The 19,371-nt window shown below is 45.7% G+C and overlaps 1 protein-coding gene across 7 annotated transcripts in view; it reads right to left on the bottom strand.

The window, feature by feature from the left end:
• Positions 1-19,371, bottom strand: part of MAK (male germ cell associated kinase) — a 60,822-nt gene that overhangs the window by 21,435 nt on the left and 20,016 nt on the right. For all 7 annotated transcript variants that reach the window (XR_008557106.1, XM_054721478.1, XM_054721477.1 and 4 more), the window contains exons 6-8: positions 18,611-18,743; positions 10,544-10,715; positions 9,169-9,336 (exon numbers count right to left, since the gene is read on the bottom strand). Coding sequence is in view for 6 of the 7 variants with exons in the window: in XM_054721478.1 (XP_054577453.1) it covers positions 9,169-9,336; positions 10,544-10,715; positions 18,611-18,743 (473 nt within the window). In the remaining variant the exon portion in view is untranslated. The remainder of the gene's footprint in view (positions 1-9,168; positions 9,337-10,543; positions 10,716-18,610; positions 18,744-19,371) is intronic.

Genomic DNA, 19,371 nt, shown 5'->3' with positions numbered 1-19,371 from the left:
AGATAGCCAAGCTGTTTTCCTGCACTTCCTACCCTATGTGAGCAAAACCCTAACCCAGAGTTAACTTCTTGGGTATGTAAGGGAAGGAGGCAGCTCTCTACATGGGCCCTGTATCCTATAACTTAATCCTTCACTAACTAGGTCTCCTTACTTACGCTAAAAAGCAGGGCTATGAAATAGTGAACAAGAAAATGGTTAAGAGTAGGGAGGAATATTTTGGCAGGGGTGAAAAGAGTTATTAAGATGTCCCTTGCCCTAACTGGTTTGGCTCAGTGGATAGAGCATCGGCCTGTGGACTGAAGGGTCCCAGGTTCGATTCCGGTAAAGGGCATGTACCTTGGTTGTGGGCACATCCCCAATAGGGGGGGTGCAGGAGGCAGCTGATGGATGTTTCTCTCTCATTGATGTTTGTAACTCTCTATCCCTCTCCCTTCCTCTCTGTAAAAAAATCAATTATATATATATATATATATATATATATATATATATATATATCCCTTACCACAACTGATGTATGTGTTAATTATACTGACATTGCTAAGTAGAACTCAACAAATATAGATAATTTAAATATATCAGTACCTGACACACTGAAGGTACTCAAATTCTGAATTAAGTCAGATTAATTAGTAAAATAAACCCTCAATTTTGTAGACCTCGATTTAATGGACTTTGAATTTAACGGACTAAATTTCCAGTCTGTATGCCATATGTGCAAATTAATACCCTGTTAATTTTAAAATGCTTTTAACCAAGATTTGCTTATAATTAAATTAACAGGTTATTTTTTGTTATTAATTTAGTTATTTTTAACCATTTTATAGGCCATATGTTGGAAAACACTATAGTAATTTCACCAACATAAATAAATATTACATATCTACAATTATAGTTCATATATTTAAATCCAAGAATCACCCCTCATAAAAATGTTCCGAGAATGATTAGCACGTGATCACAAAGCATCATGAGCAGTCATTGGTTCTGTTGTCACATGGTCTAACTTTCTGCAGCAGTTGTAACTCTCTCAGGCTGATGTTCCCATGTGTTTTAAGTCACACCCCAGACCCCAGCCATGTGCATTTGTTTACTCTGTGACTGGTGACTGCATGTATTTATAGACCTATTCAGTATAAATTTAAAATTACTGTAATACACATAGAAAACTTTTCTGTGAAATTAAAACTTTTCATACATACTTAAATTTAACTACACAAATGTGTCTACTTAAGTAAAAACAGGTTAACTAATTTGTCAATATTTTAACATATACATTTGGAAAACCTACTTTATTATATTACTAGAGGCCCGGTGCACAAAATTTGTGCACGGGTGGGGTCCCTAGGCCTGGCCAGTGATCAGGGCCTATCGGGGACAGTCTCACCCAGTCCCATTGGGTGGGGCTGCTGGGGCTGCCAGCCGGGACCTGGGGGCCTGCTGGCTGCCAGACAGGGCCTACTGGACGGGGCTGGAGGGATGGGGGGAGGGACAGCGGAAGGTTTGCTGGCTGTGGGGAGGGACTGGGGGAGGTTGGCTCTTGCATTGAGCATCTGCCCCCTGGTGGTCAGTGTATATCATAGCGAGTGGTTGAGTGGCCTTAGCATATCATTAGCATATTATACTTTGATTGGTTGAAAAGATGACCAGATGACCGGACACTTAGCATATTAGGCTTTTATTATATAGGATGGATTTTCAGCTTTTTTTTTTTTTTTTAATTTCTTTATTGATTAAGGTGTCACATATTTGTCCTCATCCCCCCATTCCCATCCCACCCCTCTCCCCACGCATGCCCCAATCCCCTGTTGAACTTAACCGTTGGATAGGCTTATATGCATGCATACAGGTCCTTTGGTTGAACTCTCCCCCTCCCCCCACCCTCCCCCTACCCTCCCCTATCCTCCCTCTGAGGCCCGATAGTCCGATCGATGCCTCCTTGCTTCTGGTTCTGTTCTTGTTCCTCAGTCTATGTTGTTCATCATTTCCCCTAGATGAGCGAGATCATATGTCACTAGATATATACTAATAAGAACTGAATGTGAGACGAGCAATAATAGTTATGCTGACAGGCAAATGAATCAATCTGTAGCGAGCTTCCCCCTGGACCAACAGTTCTTTTGAGACCCAATTTCAATGTCCAGTAGTTCCTTATGTGTACATGTCAGCACTGACCCCTCAGCTCTGGATGGTGGACAAATGGTGGTAATGGAGGTCCGACTCCCTCTGGTTTGGTCTCAGGCCGAACCCAGGGGCACGGCGTCACCCGGACTAAGGGGCACGTGGCCTCACCCATACCCAAGGGGCGCGTGGTCTCACCCGGGCCTGGGACCCAGCCTCACCCGGATGGATCCAGGGGCGCACGGCCTCACCCGGACCCAGGATCTGGCTTCACCCATACCCAGGGACGCTTGGCCTCTCCCAGACCCAGGGGCACGTGGCCTCACCCGGGCTTAGTTGCACAAGGCCTCCCCTGGATCCAGGGACACATGGTCTCTCCCGGACCCAGGGACGCTTGGCCTCTCCCAGACCCAGGGCCACTTGGGCTCACCCGGGCCTAGGTGCACGAGGCCTCATCCGGATCCAGGGACGCATGGTCTCACCCGGACCCAGGGACGCTTAGCCTCTCCCAGACCCAGGGGCACGTGGCCTCACCCGGGCCTAGGTGCACGAGGCCTCATCCGGATCCAGGGACACATGGTCGCACCCGGACCCAGGGACGCTTGGCCTCTCCCAGACCCAGGGCCACTTGGGCTCACCCGGGCCTAGGTGTACGAGGCCACACCCGGATCCAGGGACACATGGTCTCACCCGGACCCAGGGACGCTTGGCCTCTCCCAGACCCAGGGCCACTTGGGCTCACCCGGGCCTAGGTGCACGAGGCCTCATCCGGATCCAGGGACGCATGGTCTCACCCGGACCCAGGGACGCTTGGCCTCTCCCAGACCCAGGGCCACTTGGGCTCACCCGGGCCTAGGTGCACGAGGTCTCACCCGGATCCAGGGACACATGGTCTCACCCGGACCCAGGGATGCTTGGCCTCTCCCAGACCCAGGGCCACTTGTGCTCACCCGGGCCTAGGTGCACGAGGCCTCACCCGGATCCTGGGACACATGGTCTCACCCGGACCCAGGGACGCTTGGCCTCTCCCAGACCCAGGGCCACTTGGGCTCACCCGGGCCTAGGTGCACGAGGCCTCACCCTGGATCCAGGGACACATGGTCTCACCCAGACCCAGGGACGCTTGGCCTCTCCCAGACCCAGGGCCACTTGGGCTCACCCGGGCCTAGGTGCACGAGGCCTCATCCGGATCCTGGGACACATGGTCTCACCCGGACCCAGGGACGCTTGGCCTCTCCCAGACCCAGGGCCACTTGGGCTCACCCGGGCCTAGGTGCACGAGGCCTCATCCGGATCCGGGGACGCATGGTCTCACCCGGACCCAGGGACACTTGGCCTCTCCCAGACCCAGGGGCACGTGGCCTCACCCGGGCCTAGGTGCACGAGGCCTCACCCGGATCCAGGGACACATGGTCTCACCCGCACCCAGGGACGCTTGGCCTCTTCCAGACCCAGGGCCACTTGGGCTCACCCGGGCCTAGGTGCACGAGGCCTCACCCGGATCCAGGGACACATAGTCTCACCCGGACCCAGGGACGCTTGGCCTCTCAGACCCCGGGGCACGTGACCTCACCCAGGCCTAGGTGCACGAGGTCTCACCCGGATCCAGGGACACATGGTCTCGCCTGGACCCAGGGGTGTGTGGGCTCTCCCAGACCCAGGGGCGCTTGGCCTCGCCCGGGCACGGGATCCAGCGTCATCCGGGTCCAGGGGCACATGACCTCACCCGGACCCGGAGTCCGGCCTCACCTGGACCCAGGGGCATGTGGCCTCACCTAGACCCAGGGACGTGAGGCCTCACTTATACCCAGAGGCGTGTGACCACACCCTAGCCCAGAGGCGCGCAACCCCGCCCGCACCCGGGTCTCAGCGGGGCCCCGTCTTCCCGATCCCAATTCCTGCCGGTCAATCCCCCCTCAGCAATTCCCCTGGCCATCCTTCCAGAGCTCCAGTATGGCTGCTGCAGAACTCGTCGGGCGGCGGCTCGGCGAAGCTCCGGTGCGCCCGGTGCATGGCGGTGGGCCGGTCTGGCGTCGCTGCGTCGGCCCTTGGGTCTGCATCGGTGGCCGGTCGCCGAGCATGCGCACCTGGCCGCTTCCGGGGCGTTGAGATTCTTGACGGACTCGGAGGTCAGCAAGCGCGGAGTCTCCCACCCCATGTCTCATAGGGGCTCGTCTGTCCGTGCTTGGCTGCCAGTGGAGCCATCCCCTCAGCCGGAGACCGCCGGGGGAACTGCGCCGAGCACGTTCCAGGCCGCTGTTGTATCGCCTGAGACATAGTTCTTTTGTGTCGCCTGAGCCGTAGTTCTTAAAGTGTGGTCTTTGGGTCACCTGGCATCAGCATCATCCCACATACCCCTCTTTTATTCTAGTTGTAGAGCATCTACTCAGCCAGCCCTATGGTGGTCTTGGATGGTGTCTGCTCTGCTCTCTTGTCGTAGTCTCAAAGTTGTTGTGGTAGGCAACAATCAGGCTTCCGCCCTATGCCTCCATCTTGGTCCTCCTTTGTATAGTTAAGTCTTGATTGCTGTTGGTGTCACTGGGGGGGCTCTCTTTGTCTATAAAGGAAGAGTTGCTGTGCAGGAGACACGTCTATGGGCCGGGTCTTGGCGCAGCAAAGCTTTGGCGCTCACTGAATATTCCTGTTGAATGTGTCCCTTATGCACGTGGTTGAAATCTGGTGTCATCTCCCACAGACCACTAGATGCCCTCGTTTCTGGGTCTCCAATGGGGTGTAGATCAGCTACTGCCTTAGGCACTCAGCAAGGATTACAGCAAAAACTGTAGTTTCTTCCTCCTGTCTGAGTGGCCCTGGAGCAGTCCGACTAGAACAGCAGTTCATCTGGTCCGCTGCCAGAGGGCAGGCCACCCATATGCATAAGCCGTTGCTTGGGGCGCAGGTGTGCCTGCAAAACTTGCGGGGCAGGTCTTCAAAACGTGCGGGGCGGGTCCCAGGGCGGGGCGGGGTCTCAGGGCGCCAACAGGCCTTGGTGCGGCGAGCCGCGATGGCTGTGAGTCTGGTCCTTCTGCCTTCCACGTATCTAAGTCCCCTCGTTCCGCACTCCAGCGCAGCAAACACTGATTGCTGGGCGCACCTCCGCAAGAGTCCCGCCTCTCCCCGCAGGCATCTGGGTCTCCCGCGGTTCGCCAGAAGATGGATTTCAGGGTGATGGAGAGCTAATCTCCCCTAGGTTTAGAACAAAAGCCCCTTTCCCCCGCCACCAGCCAGACCCACGCGCCTCCACACCTCATCCCCTCCGATTTCGCTGGGTGCGAGGCAACAGAACAGCCTTTAACCTCCGCCGCCATCTTTTTCAAACTTCCCAATTTGTACTTCTTAATCCCTTCATTTCAGTCAACTCTACTGAAGTCTAGCGCCGCCGGGAGGTGCACGGAAAGGGCGCCCGGGCCTCTGTCCGGTGCGCGGTGCGCGCGTCCCGCGGAACCAGGCGCGCGAGGGCCGCGCGGCGGGGACGGGCGCTGGGCGGCCGCCGAGCTCCAGGCGCCGCCATCGCCGCGTTCCGGGCGTCGCCGCCGCGGCGTCCCCCCAATTTGTACTTCTTAATCCCTTGAATTCAGTCAACTCTACTGAAGTCTAGCGCCGCCGGGAGGTGCACGGAGAGGGCGCCCGGGCCTCCGTCCGGTGTGCGGGGCGCGCGGCCCGCAGCACCAGGCGCGCGGGGGCTGCGCGGCGGGGACGGGTGCTGGGAGGCCGCCGGGCTCCGGGCGCCGCCGCTGCGGCGGCGTCCCCAGCGTCCCGGGCCGGGCGGCCTGCGGGGGCGGCGGAGTTGCGAAAGTGAGTGAGTTTCCCAGGGTTTCGCCCGGAATGGGGTTCAGTGCAATCGGAGCCGGCGCTCAGCGCACTCCGGAGCCTTTATCTCCTTCCTGCCAGTGAACGCCGGCCAGGTCATCAGCCGCCCCTTCCTCTCCGGTTCCATCCTCCCCGCAGGCGCGTGTGCTCGTGTCTCCGCCTGTTTCTCCATACCTTAGGCTTTTACGGCTTCCCCGACTGTCCCCGTGGCCTTCTCCTTCCCCCCAGCTGTGGGCATTTCAGTCCACCAACTTTCCTGTGGTTCTGGACGATGTCCGTTCTGACCTCTAGTTGTATTTTTGAAATTGTTGTGCCCGGCTGCAGGTTAGGTGTTTAACCTATGGCGCCATCTTGGTTCCTCCTGGATTTTCAGCTTTAACGTACACCCCCTTGCCTAAATTAGTTCCTCATATCGAGGTTTTACTGTAAATTAATACTCCTAAATTAATAATGCACATTTTGGAGCTAGAACCTTTATGAATGTGTTTTGTAAGTTCAAAGCTTCATCTCTAACAACTTTTCATCTTTAAGATACCAGCTACCCTTCTTCAAGAGAATCTTTTTAAAAATTAATTTATTTTTTCCTGTTTATTAAAGTGAATATTTGACCATTGCATTGTATAAGGAATGTACAGAAAGTTGTCAAGAAGAAATTAAAACCATCTCTAATGCCAACACCAAGAGAAAACTACTGCTCACATTTGGATGTTTTTCTGAGCAGTATTTTTAAAATTATATAACATATACATTTAAAAAATAAAATCATATTATACATACAATGCAGCTTACTTTTACACTTAGCACTTGAGAATTCTCTGAAATGGTTACTTTCTTTTAAAAATTTCATTTTTAATGGTGGCATCATAGTTCATAAGAATGTATATACTTTGAATGTTCCCCTAGAAACATTTAGGTTTATACTTCCAATGGATAGTTTTAAATTAGCTTTGAATATCTATGGGCATATTCTTTACCAAACTTTCTGGTTGTTTTTTAAGGTTCTTTATATACATTGCAAAATTACTTTCCATTAGTACTTAAAGAAATAGCCTTTAAACTATTTTTATTTTTTGTTAATTTGATAGGTAAAAAATAGTACTTAATTTTCATTTGCATTTTATGATAGTGAACAAGGGTTGCACACTAAGAAATATTTTTGGAATTTAAATTTCTTTTTCTGTGATTTTTTTTTCATGGCTCATGCACACTTTTTTTTTTCCTTAAACATACTTTAATTGATTTCAGAGAAGAAGGGAGAGAGAGAGAGAGATAAACATCAATAATAAGAACCATCAATGGGCTGCCTTCTGCACGTCCCCTACTGGAGATAGAGCCCACAACCTGGGCATGTGCCTTGACCAGGAATCGAACTGGTGACCTCTTGGTTCCTGGGTCAGTTGATGCTCAACTGCTGATCCCCACTCAGCTGGGTCCCACTTTTCTTTTATAAGTACATTTTAAAGACTTTTCTTATAAAAGTAATAAACGTTTAGAAACATAAGTACACTATCATGGTTGTTAAAAATAATAGTTTGCCTTTCAATTTTAAGTTATATAAGAGAAAATTTTTAATTTTTATAATCACGTCTTCTGAGTTTTCCATTTGTTTTCTTTTATTACTTTTTTTAAAAATATATTTTATTGATTTTTTACAGAGAGGAAGGGAGAGAGATAGAGAGCTAGAAACATCGATGAAAGAGAATCATTGACCAGCTGCCTCCTGCACACCCCCTACCAGGGATGTGCCCGCAGCCAATGTACATGCCCTTGACCGGAATCGAACCTGGGACCTTTCAGACCGACGCTCTATCCACTGAGCCAAACCAGTTTCAGCTCTTTTATACCTATATTTTTCTTATCTTGAAATCAAATATTCACCCATACTTCCTTTAGTTCTTAATAGTTTAGTTACCCCCTCCATTATGTAAACCTGTGATTTACTTGTAAAGTATGGTAAAAAGTAAAACCTAAATTTACTTTTCCCCTAAGAATTAACTGTTTGTTGTCTCAGTAACATTCACTGAACAGTCCCCCCTCTCCCCTCCCCCCTCCAATTTGTGATGCCATGTTTACCTTACACTGACTTACAGTCTTTGCAACTCTGAGCTATTGTCAATTCTCATGCTAGTACCCTCACTGTTGACATTATCATCACTTTAGACTATTTTATATTTGATAGGGCAAGCTGTTCACTCCTACCACCAGCTTCCAATTATTTATTTTTGTTCAAACCTGTTTTGACTATCCTTTCCCATTTGTTCTTCCAGATGACCTTTAAAAAACATTTTCTCAAGTTAAAATTTGTTTAAAAGCCAAATAATGTTTTGGTAATTTTAATGATGAATTTACATTTAAATGATAATAAGAACACAATAATCTTAATATGACATTTTAATTTAAGCCTTTTAAAATTAAAGCCCATGTTTTTAATTTAAAACCATGGTGTTTTAAAGACCATGAAACTTGACATATAATACAATACACGCCATCCTCAGGTTATGTCGGACTCAACATACGTCGTTTCGGAAAAAAATGTTCCGTCATTTCGACGTATGTACATATGTGCTTTATGTTTTTTATTATTTATTTACCACAAGTAAAGGTCAGGAATTGTTATCTTTCTTTTAAATTTTTTTTACTGTTTCACTTCATTACTGCTGTGTATGTGCTCCATGTGAGTGACGCAGGTGCTTATGTAGGTGGGTTCCCACTTACGGAAAAATCACGCTACATCGCACCATAGGAATGGATCTCCAAAGTAACCCGAGGATCTACTGTATAAGGTGTAGTCACAAAGGAGCCAAGCATGAGTGGCACGTGCTGCCCTCTTGTGGGAGAGTGAACAAGAAGAATCCACCTCAAAGGTAAGCATTGGAAAGTCAATTACATCCCTGACTAGAGAGATGCCTTTTTACTACCATGACTAGTTTCTTCCAAATTAGCCTGTCACATACATGAATTTTTTATCTTTAGAGATTTATTCCTTTCAGCCTTAACTTCATAGTGTTGTTCATTTGAACCACAAAACACATAAAATCACTAGCTATTTTTGCAATTTTCCCAAGGATCTTAGATGCCTAGAAATTAAATCATTATATATACTGGGTGCCTTAAGGCGTTAGGACTTAATTCTCTTGGTAAACCCTGGTTGAGAATAGACTTATCTTTGCAAAAGAAAATATCCCTGATATTGTAAATCCTCAACATTTAACAAAAATATACCAGGGAGATTCATTTTACCTGGCTTGCTGTTGGTCGTTTTTTTGGATCCCAATTCAACATTTCAGTCATAAGCTGAATAGCTTCATTACTGGCATTGGGAATAAGAGTTTTTAAGTTTATAGGAACACACTGGGGAAAACGGAAATTCATCGAGGATGCAAGCTGATACCCTTCTGGCCAGTCACTCTGTTTAAGAAATATGTAAGTTGCGGGGAGAGCAAAAAGAAATTAGCAATCAATTTAAAAACATAGTAATAATACACAAATCACATGTGAAAATTTCAATGTTGATTCATATAAATAAATGTGAGAATAAAATACCAGGCCATATATACAATTCAGTGCTACAAACAGTATATTAAAAACATTGAACTGAGAGTTAGGGAAAAATGAGAAGGCACTTTTATAAATTTCAAAATATTAAACTCTTATCTAGTATTTGGATGATGATGATGATGATGATGACACCCCAGTGACTTTAAACAAATAAGGACACCTGCTTTACAAAGTGTCTGATTATGACAAAGATCCTCATTATATGTTACACATTGCATCCAATGTTAAAAATTGTACATAGCTGGGAAATAGCAATTATCTTAAAAAGCTTTAATAGCTACTGTTAACCATAAGGCACACACTAATTGAATTAGGCTATAATTATGTATACTTAAACTTATTAAGTATATCCCAGAAAGTAAGATCTAGCTTAAGGAAATAATTAATTGACTAGTATTCAGTTCAGCCCAGCCAGTGTGGCTCAGCAGTTGAGCATCGACCCAGGAACCAAGGGATCACTGGTTCGATTCTCAGTCAGGGCACATGCCCAGGTTGCAGGCTACATCCCCAGTAGGGGGCATGCAGGAGGCAGCCAGTGGATGATGTTTCTCTCTCATCAATGTTTCTCTCTATCCCACTCCCTTCCTCTCTCTTGAAAAAAATCAATAAAAATACATTTAAAAAAAGAAAAGTATTGAGTTCAAGAGATCAAATGTTCATGGCAGAGGTATATAAAAGGAAACAAGAAAAGGTTAAGAGAAAATAAGATCCAGGACCCCTGGGGTAATGGACATTCACAGAGCAAGTAGGAAAGTTTCTAAGCAAGAACGTCTATGTAATTGTCAGTTGATCATCAACCCAAAGTTAAATATACAGAATTCTAAATATAGAGCATTTTCCCTTTGGTTCTTAAACAAATGCAAGCACCTTTTTTCTTCAGTCTGGTGGGATTCTTGCTTTTTATTGTCTTCATTCCACCCCAATTTAAGAAAAATTAAGAATTATAAGAAAATTAACCATTAAATCCTAAGCCTACCTGAAAATGAAAATATCAGATAGCTAGGTAAAAGTTATAAATAATCAAAAGTTATAACAACTTAAGGACAAGAGTACTTACTTTTTTTGGAGTCCCTAAAACTTGGCAAATTTTAAATATTTCATCAACCTCACTTGTCCCTGGGAAAAGTGGTCTTAATGTATATAGTTCAGCCATTATACTCCCAACAGCCCACACATCAATGGGAGAGCTATAAACGGAAGATCTTAGTAAAACTTCAGGAGCACGGTACCTGTGAAAATAGAAAACAAAATGAAACAGACTATTTTGATTGTGGTTTCAAAGATGGAGTGGCAGTAGGATTCTACTCTGTTTGGTCAAGCTTTTCAGTCACAGAACAGGTGTTAAGTGGCCTCTGTGCATCAGGCACTTGCACAATGTGCTGGGGTTAAATTGGACATCACACGTTTTCCCAGACCACAAAAATCAGTAGGGCTGGAGACTAATATAAATGAATTATCCAAAATGTCTACAAGAGGAACGCAAATGAATAAATATGGAAATGCAGTATGTGATATATTAAGAAAAAAGGGGGGGGAGCTCTGAATGGAAGCAGATATATTCTGAATGGCTACAGCTGCATAATTTTACAAAGCATTATATCTGTGATATCACCCTATAAAGAATAAAAAAACAAAAGATTAACAAAGATTATTCCTGAATAGTGTTTTTTTTCCTTTTTTTTTTTTTTTTTTCTTATCAGTTTGAAAGTCCTGATTTCCTCAGCTGACTCAATTGACAATATTTTTAATAGATAAAAATACTTTATCTATAAGAGTAAAAGTTCCTGGTGGAGGATAGTCTCAATTCTAACTCTTTTTCAGCATTGAAATGTGTAAATATTTCAGCCCAAATGTTTTGCAGTATTGCATTTTGCTTCCATTCAGAGTACCTTTGACAGCTTTACTGAGCTACAATTCATATAATATATAACCCATCTGTTTAAAAGTGTGTGATTCAATGGATTTAAGTATATGCACAGATTTGTGTATCATCAGGAACAATCAATTATTTTCATTATCCTAAATGAAAATTCACACCTCTCCAATATTCCCTATGCTGCCAGCACTAATTTATTTTCTGTCTCTATAGATTTCCTTATTGTGGACATTTCATATCAATAGAACTATACACTCTCTAGTCCTTTGTGACTGGCTTCTTTCACTTAACATGTTTTCAGGGTTCATCCATATTGTAGCATGTATCAGTACTTTTTCCTTTTAAATCTATATATATAAAAGCCAAGCGACCAAAATGCTGGAACGACCAGTACGACCCGTCACTATGACGTGCACTGCAGTGGCCAGCTGGCCCAATCAGGGTCCCGATTGGCCCCCCAACCTCGATCGGGGGCAGGGCCAGCCTAGCCCTGATTGGCCCCCATCGATGCGGGTCAGCTGGACCCCACCCGTGCATAAATTCATGCACTGGGCCCCTAGTGCCGAATAATAATCTGGATTGGTGACTACACAATACAGTGTACAGATGATGTGTTGTAGAACTGTGCACCTGAAACCAGTGTTACACTAACAAATTTAAAAAAAAGTTAATTAAGACTGTATTCTACTAAGTAAACATATAAATAAATGCCTAATAATAGTCCATTGTATGGACATATCCCATTTTGTTTATACATTCATCAGCTGTTTTGATTATTGTTGCTGTTTTAATTATCATTGCTCTGTAGTATAATTTGAAGTCAGGAAGTGTGATAACTCCAGCTTTGTACTTTTTTCCCTCAGGATTACTTTGGCTATTCAGGGTCTTTGTTGGTTCTATATAAATCTGTAATTTTTTGTTCTATTTCTTTGAAAAAATGTCATTGGGATTGTGATGGGGATTGCATTAAATCTGCATATTGCTTTGAGTAATATGAACATTTTATGTTGATTCTTTCAATCCATGAACACAAAATATCTTCCCATTTCATTGTCTTTTAAAATTTTATTTCAAAATGCTTTGTAGTGTTCAGTATATAAGTCCTTCACATCCCTTACGTTTATTCCTAGGTATTTTATTCTTTTTGTTGCAATTGCAAAAGGAATTTTTTAAAATTTCTTTTCCTGAAATTCCATTATTAGTATATAGGAATGTAGTGGATTTTTGTACATTGATTTTGTATACCTGAAACTTTACTGTATTTATTTATTGTTTCTAATAGTTTTTTTGCTGGAGTCTTTAGGGTTTTCTATATAAAGAATTTGACCCCAAAGGCAAGGGAAGTGAAGGCAAAAATAAATGAATGGGACTATATCAAAATAAAAAGCTTCTGCACCACAAAAGAAACTGACAACAAAATAAAAAGGCAACCAACCAAATGGGAGAAGATATTTGCAAACAACAGCTCTGACAAGGGGATAATATCCAAAATATATGGAGAACTCATACAACTCAATACTAAACAATCCAATTTAAAAATGGGCAGCCCAGCTGGTATGGCTTAGTGGTTGAGCATCAACCTATGAACCAGGAGGTCACAGTTCAATTTCCAGTCAGGGCACACATGCCTGAGCTGCAGGCTCAATCCCCAGTGGGGGCATGCAGGAGGCAGCTGATCAATGATTCTCTTTAATCATTGATGTTTCTATTTCTCCCTCTCCCTCTCTGAAATCAATACAAATATCCTACCTAATGATAGACAAATATGCAAATTGACCGTACCTTCGCTATGCCCGCGATTGGCCAGGAGGCGTGGGGGGGGGGGCGGAACTCGGGGTGACCGGGGTGGCCGATTGGGCCGGCGGGATGCTGAGCTCGCGTCGCCAGTGGTGGCTCGAGCTCAGCATCTGCGCCATGGCTGTGCTGTGGCACAGTAGGGGCCTCTGGGGCAGCGAGCTCACGTCCCACCGCGGACCATCAAAAGCGTGGGAGCTGGGTGCCTGTTCACTCAGGCACCAGGCCTTTCAGAAGCCTCCGCCGCGCTGGAGGCTTCTGAAAGGCCTGGTGCACCAGCGATCAAAAGCAAAAGCGTGGGAGCTGGGTGCCTGAACACTCAGGCACCAGCGATCAAAAGCAAAAGCATGGGAGCTGGGTGCCTGTCTGCTCAGGCACCAGGCCTTTCAGAAGCCTTCGCTGCGCCGGAGGCTTCTGAAAGGCCTGGTGCACCAGCGGACAGGCACCCAACTCCCCCCACGATCGAAAGTGAAAGCGTGGGAGCTGGGTGCCTGTCCACTCAGGCACCAGGCCTTTCAGAAGCCTCCGCCGCGCTGGAGGCTTCTGAAAGGTCTGGTGCACCAGCGATCAAAAGCAAAAGCGTGGGAGCTGGGTGCCTGTCTGCTCAGGCACCAGCCGACAGGCACCCAGCTCCCCTGTGATCGAAAGTGAAAGCGTGTAGGGGACCCTACACGTGCATGATTCAATCATGCACTGGGCCTCTAGTATTTAAATAATAAAATAAAAATGAGCATAGGACCTGAGCAGACACTTCTGCCAAGAAAACATACAAATGACCAACAGATATATGAAAAACTGCTCAACTTCACTAGCAATTAGGGAAATGCAAATCAAAACTACAATGAGATACAGCCTTGCACATTTTAGAATGGTTATTATCAACAAAACAAGTAATAACAAGTGTTAAGAGGTTGTGGAAAAAAAGGAACCCTCATTCACTGCTGGTGGGGATGTAAACTTGTACAGCCACTATGGAAAGCAGTATGAAAGTTCCTCACAATAGAGTTAAGAATAGAGTTACCATATGATCCAGCAACCCCTCTTTTCTGTATCTACCTGAAAAATTTGAAAACATTTATTCACAAACACATATGCACCCCATGTTCATTGCAACATTATTCACAATAGCCAAAACATGGAAACAACTTATTGTCCTTTGCTAAATGATTGAGTAAAGAAGACATGATATATACAATGGAATACTTAGCCCTAAAAAGGATGAAACACTGCCATTTGTGATAACATGGATGAATCTTGAGAGTATCATGCTAAGCAAAATAAGTGAGAGAAAAAGTTAAGAACCATATGATTTCACTCATATGAGGGATAGAAAACTGAAAGCAACAAATGAAGAAATAAGAAAAACAAACAAAAACTCATAGACACAGACAATAGTATGGTGGTTACCAGAGGGAAGGGGGTGGGGGAGTAGTAAAGGGTAAAGAGGGACAAATACGAGGTAATGGAAGATTTGACTATGGGTGGTGGGCATACAATGCAATATGAAGATAATGTATCACAGAAACCTACATAATCTTATTAACCAATGTTACCCCAATATCCTGTATAATAAAGGGCTAATAGGCAAATCGACCAAACGGCAGAACAACCGGTCGCTATGACATGCACTGACCAACAGGAGGCAGATGCTCAACGCAGGAGCTGCCTCCTGGTGGTCAGTGCACTCCCACAGGAGGAGCGCTGCTCAGCCAGAGCTGGGTGCAGCGGCAGTGGTGGGAGCCTCTCCCTCCTCTGCCGGCAGCACTAAGGATGTCTGACTGATGGCAGGGAGCGGGCCTAAGCCATCAGTTGGACATCACCCAAGGGCTCCCAGATTGCAAGAGGGGGCAGGCCAGGCTGAGGGACCCCCTCCACACACCCCTGAGTGTACAAATTTCGTGCACCGGGCCTCTAGTATTTAATAAAGAGAAAAGGAAAACAGGCATTGGCTGAGACTGTCCTGGGCAAACAGGGACAAATGGTTACTCTATCTAGCTCAGTCTTCTGACCTCTTCTTTTCTCTAACTACATTTTTTCCCTTAGTGACTTCATTCAATCTTGTGCTTTTTAACATTGAGGTCTTCTAACTTTACATCTTTAGCCCAGCTCTCTCTCCTAAACTACTGATCAAAGATCCAGCTATCTACTTTGACATCTCCCCGTTTGTCTCATATACATTCACTCACCCAAAACTGAACTGTGCTTCCCCCACCTCCCTCACCATTCCCTAGCATTCCCTATCTCAATTAGTCCTAACTCCATCATTCCAGTTATCCAGGGGAAAAACTTGGAGTCTTGACTCCCTTATATTATAGCCCTACATCTGATTTATCAGGAACTCATGTTTGCTGTACTTTAAAAATATACCCAGCATCCTACACCTCTCACTACCTCCACAACCACCAGATCCAAGTCACTATCATTTTCTTCTCAAATTATTAGAACAGTTTCCCTGCTTCTGTCCTTGTTCCTCTATAATCGATTTTCTTTATTATTATTATTATTATTTATTATTATTATTTAATCCTCAACTGAGGGTATTTTTCCATTGGTTTTTAGCGAGAGTGGAAGGGAGAGGGAGAGACACAGAGAGAGAAGCATCAATGTGAGAGAGACACATTGATTGGTTGCCTCCTGCACGTGGCCCTAGGGCAGGGAGCCTGCAACCGAGGTATGTGCCCTTGACCAGAATTGAACCTGGGACCTTTCAGTCCTCAGGCCAATGCTCTATCCACTGAGCCAAACCAGCTAGGGCTAAAATCTATTTTCAATACAACAGTTAGAGTGATACTTTTAAAACATGTCAGATCACGTCTAACCTCTTCTCAAAATCCTGCAATGGTTCCCCAGTCACTCAGATTAAAAAGCCATTACAGTCCTTTCATTGACCTATGCGATCTGCCGTCCCCAAACGCTCACCTCATTTCCTACTACCACCCTCCTTATTCATTCTGTGCTTTGCAGAATCCACACACGGTGCTCCAATATCAAGGCCTTTCCCCTCAGCATTTTCTCTCCCAGAAAAGCTCCTGCTTACCAGGCATGTCTTCCCAGGCTCTTCTCAGCAAGACCCTCTATTTATAATAGCAGCATTCTCTTTCTCCCCTTTCCTCCCCTAACTCCCTGTCCCTTTCCATATTTTATTTTTCTACATTTGATATACAAATATTCTTATTCTTACTGGAGTATAACATACATACAGAAAAATGTACATATCATAAGAGTACAGACTGATGACTTTTCACAAACAAAACACCCATGGTCCCAGAACCCAGATCAAGAAACTGAATATTATTGGCATCCAGAAGGCCCCTCTTCTGCAAGCTTCCAGTCACTACTACCCTTCCCACCTCTGCCATGTAACTGCTATCCTGACTTATTTAACAGCATAGATTCGTTTTCTTTATTTTTACACTTTATATAAACTAGATGCACAGTGCACGAAATTCGTGCACGGGGCGGGGGTGCTCAGTCCGGCCTGCAACCTCTCCAATCCGGGACCCCCTCAGGGGATGTCCGACTGCTGGATTAGGCCCACACTTTTAACAGATGACAGCTTCATTGTTGTTTCTTTATTTTCATACTTAAACCCATTGGAATTAGAAGGTATTCAAAGTGTGTATACATTTTGGGAGGACACCCTGTATATCTCTAGTCAGCAATGAAAGGAACCAATGGCGGATTTGGAACCCCCAGACAGGGAACCTCGCTCACTCCCTGCATGTCTCCCCACTCCACTTTCCACCTTTGTGGGCAGCGGGAGAATCAATGTTTTCTCTCATTAACTCGGAAAAGCAGTCCTGTCACCCGCTGCCCGGCAGGAGTGCACTAGGCCCCAAGCAAGCGAGGCTCAGTCAGGGCAGCCTTCGCTCATGGGTGCCAGCACCCCAAGTGCACATTCCTCCTCTGCAGTCGCCCCGACTATCCCACCTTTTCACTGAGAGGACGGAACTCCTCGCCTCCTCTGGGTTCCTGATCTTGAATGCTGACTGAAGGCACCTCAGCGAGGGCCGCCCGCGCCCACCAGGTGTGTCTGTCCACACCTGCTCCTGCCTCAGCACCTGCATTAGCCCCACGGAGGTGACCTCGTCGCTGCACTGGCCTCCGTGGGAACAGAGCATCACCACTCCGCCCTCTCACTGTCATCTCACAGGTACCCACCCTCAGCACCCAGAACACCCAGATACTCTCCAAAGGACGTGAGCATGCCAGAGGGGACGTGCATACGTCCTGTGGGGGACGTAGGCATGCTGGGGTTGATGCAAGTGTGGTGGAGGGGCAGGGGGAGAACTTGCACACGCCATGGTCTGGGACTGTTGCAAGCGTGTGTGGGTGACAGCGCGCTGGGGGACGTTCGCACACCAGGGGGAGGGAGGAGAGGATGCGTGCACCAGAGGCCTGTGGCTGCGCAGATCCTCAAACCCCCGTGGCATGGTCAGGAGGACGTCAATCTGGCCCGCCACAGTGGCTGTTCCTGCAATCGCGCACCTTCTGGGCAAGGAGGCGGAACTTGCGCAGCCATTCCTCGGTGCTGATGGCCTGCAGGCGCTACTTCAGCTCAGCCCACAGGCTCCAGTTGGCGTGCTCACGGCTGCCGCCGCCATGTGGGGAGTACAGGCCGCCCTCTGCCAGCCTGCCTCCCCCGCCCAGAGGCTCTCTGCGGCCCACAGGCTCTCTGCGTGTCACGCCCTGCCCCGGCCGTTCCACGCCTCCACGCCTGTGTGCTGCCCACAGGCCCTCCGCGGGCAGGGTGGGGCGGAATGCCTGCGTTGTCACCGTGGCAATGACGCAAGTGTCCGGCCTGGCCACCGCCATCTTTGTCGCAGAGTGACCCTCAATTTACATATTCCCTCCTTACTGGCTGTGGGCCCTGCCATATTTGTCGTGGAGTGGTGGTCAATTTGCATATTCTCTCTTTATTAGATAGGATGGGTCATACAATATGGTCTCTTGCTCTCAATATTATATCTGGAAGATTCATCCATATTGTTGCATGTAGTTATAGACCTTTCATTTTCATGGCTGTAAAGCATTTCACTGGGTGAATATATCATGATATGAGTAGTTTGAAGTTTGGGACTATTACATGTGTTTTGATGAACATGTGTTATGTCTTTCTGTTGGTAATTCATGATATTTGTAACTTATTTGTGTATGAGGCAGAGTTTTTTTTCTGTTTAGTTCACTTCTGTGTTCCTAGTGCCTAAGATAGTATCTGGCACATAGTAGGTGTTCAATAAATAGTTGCTGATTGAATGAATGAAATCCTTTTTCCTTCTCTTATTTCATAATTTAGTATACTCTGAACCAATCCTTTTTCTCCAAAGAATACAAAGTCACTTCTTTATTTTGTTTTAAATACTGGATATGAAACATCCAAATGATGTCACAATCCATTGGAGGAAAACTTCAACATAGACATTTGCCTCTGGAGAGTTGCATGAAACTACTCACCATCGGGTAGATACATAATCAGTGTATGGTGGCTGGGATCTTAATTCTCTTGCAAGTCCAAAATCAGCAATTTTCACAAGTTCTGGACCCATACAAAGTAAGTTTTCTGGCTTCATATCCCTATGAAAAAAACCTGATAATAACAATAATAAGTTATCATATTTAAATGTATTTGACTTATAAACAAATAGAACTGAGCCTCTCTATTATAACTAGGAATGTGAACTGGGCAGGGGGGGTGGGGGTGGGTAGGGAACAACCATGTTTATTGTCTAAAAAGTGATGGGAGGTAGAGCCTCTGCTTTCAAAATAATTTGGCAAGAAAGTACACACAATGTAAGGTCATTAAAAATAGCATGCATTTCTATTTGTGAATCCAGTAAATTCAGGCACTGGCTAGATACTGTCACATTATGATAATCTCCATTAATTTGCAAAACAAACTTAAGGTGGTTTATGATCCCTGTTTGTAACAGATGAGGAGATTGAGGCCCAGAGAGAAGTAGCCCAATTAAAGCTTGAGGAGTGCTGTGTAATCAGGCTTCAGTTGATACAGCTGCTCTTACTACTGGTCTATCGCATTTAACATGAGAATCCTTGAGTATAATCACTTACTGGAAAAGTCTACTAAACAAAAATAGAATTCCACACATTTTAACCAATTTCTTAATTAAAAAATATTTTATTTAATAGCTCAATTCTTCCATGGGAGCTGCTTTATTGAAAAACATGATAATCAAAATGCTTATTTACCAAACAAT

This window comes from Eptesicus fuscus, chromosome 9, assembly GCF_027574615.1.
Source record: "Eptesicus fuscus isolate TK198812 chromosome 9, DD_ASM_mEF_20220401, whole genome shotgun sequence".
NCBI lineage: Eukaryota > Metazoa > Chordata > Mammalia > Chiroptera > Vespertilionidae > Eptesicus > Eptesicus fuscus.
This window is presented reverse-complemented; position numbering and strand designations above follow the sequence as displayed.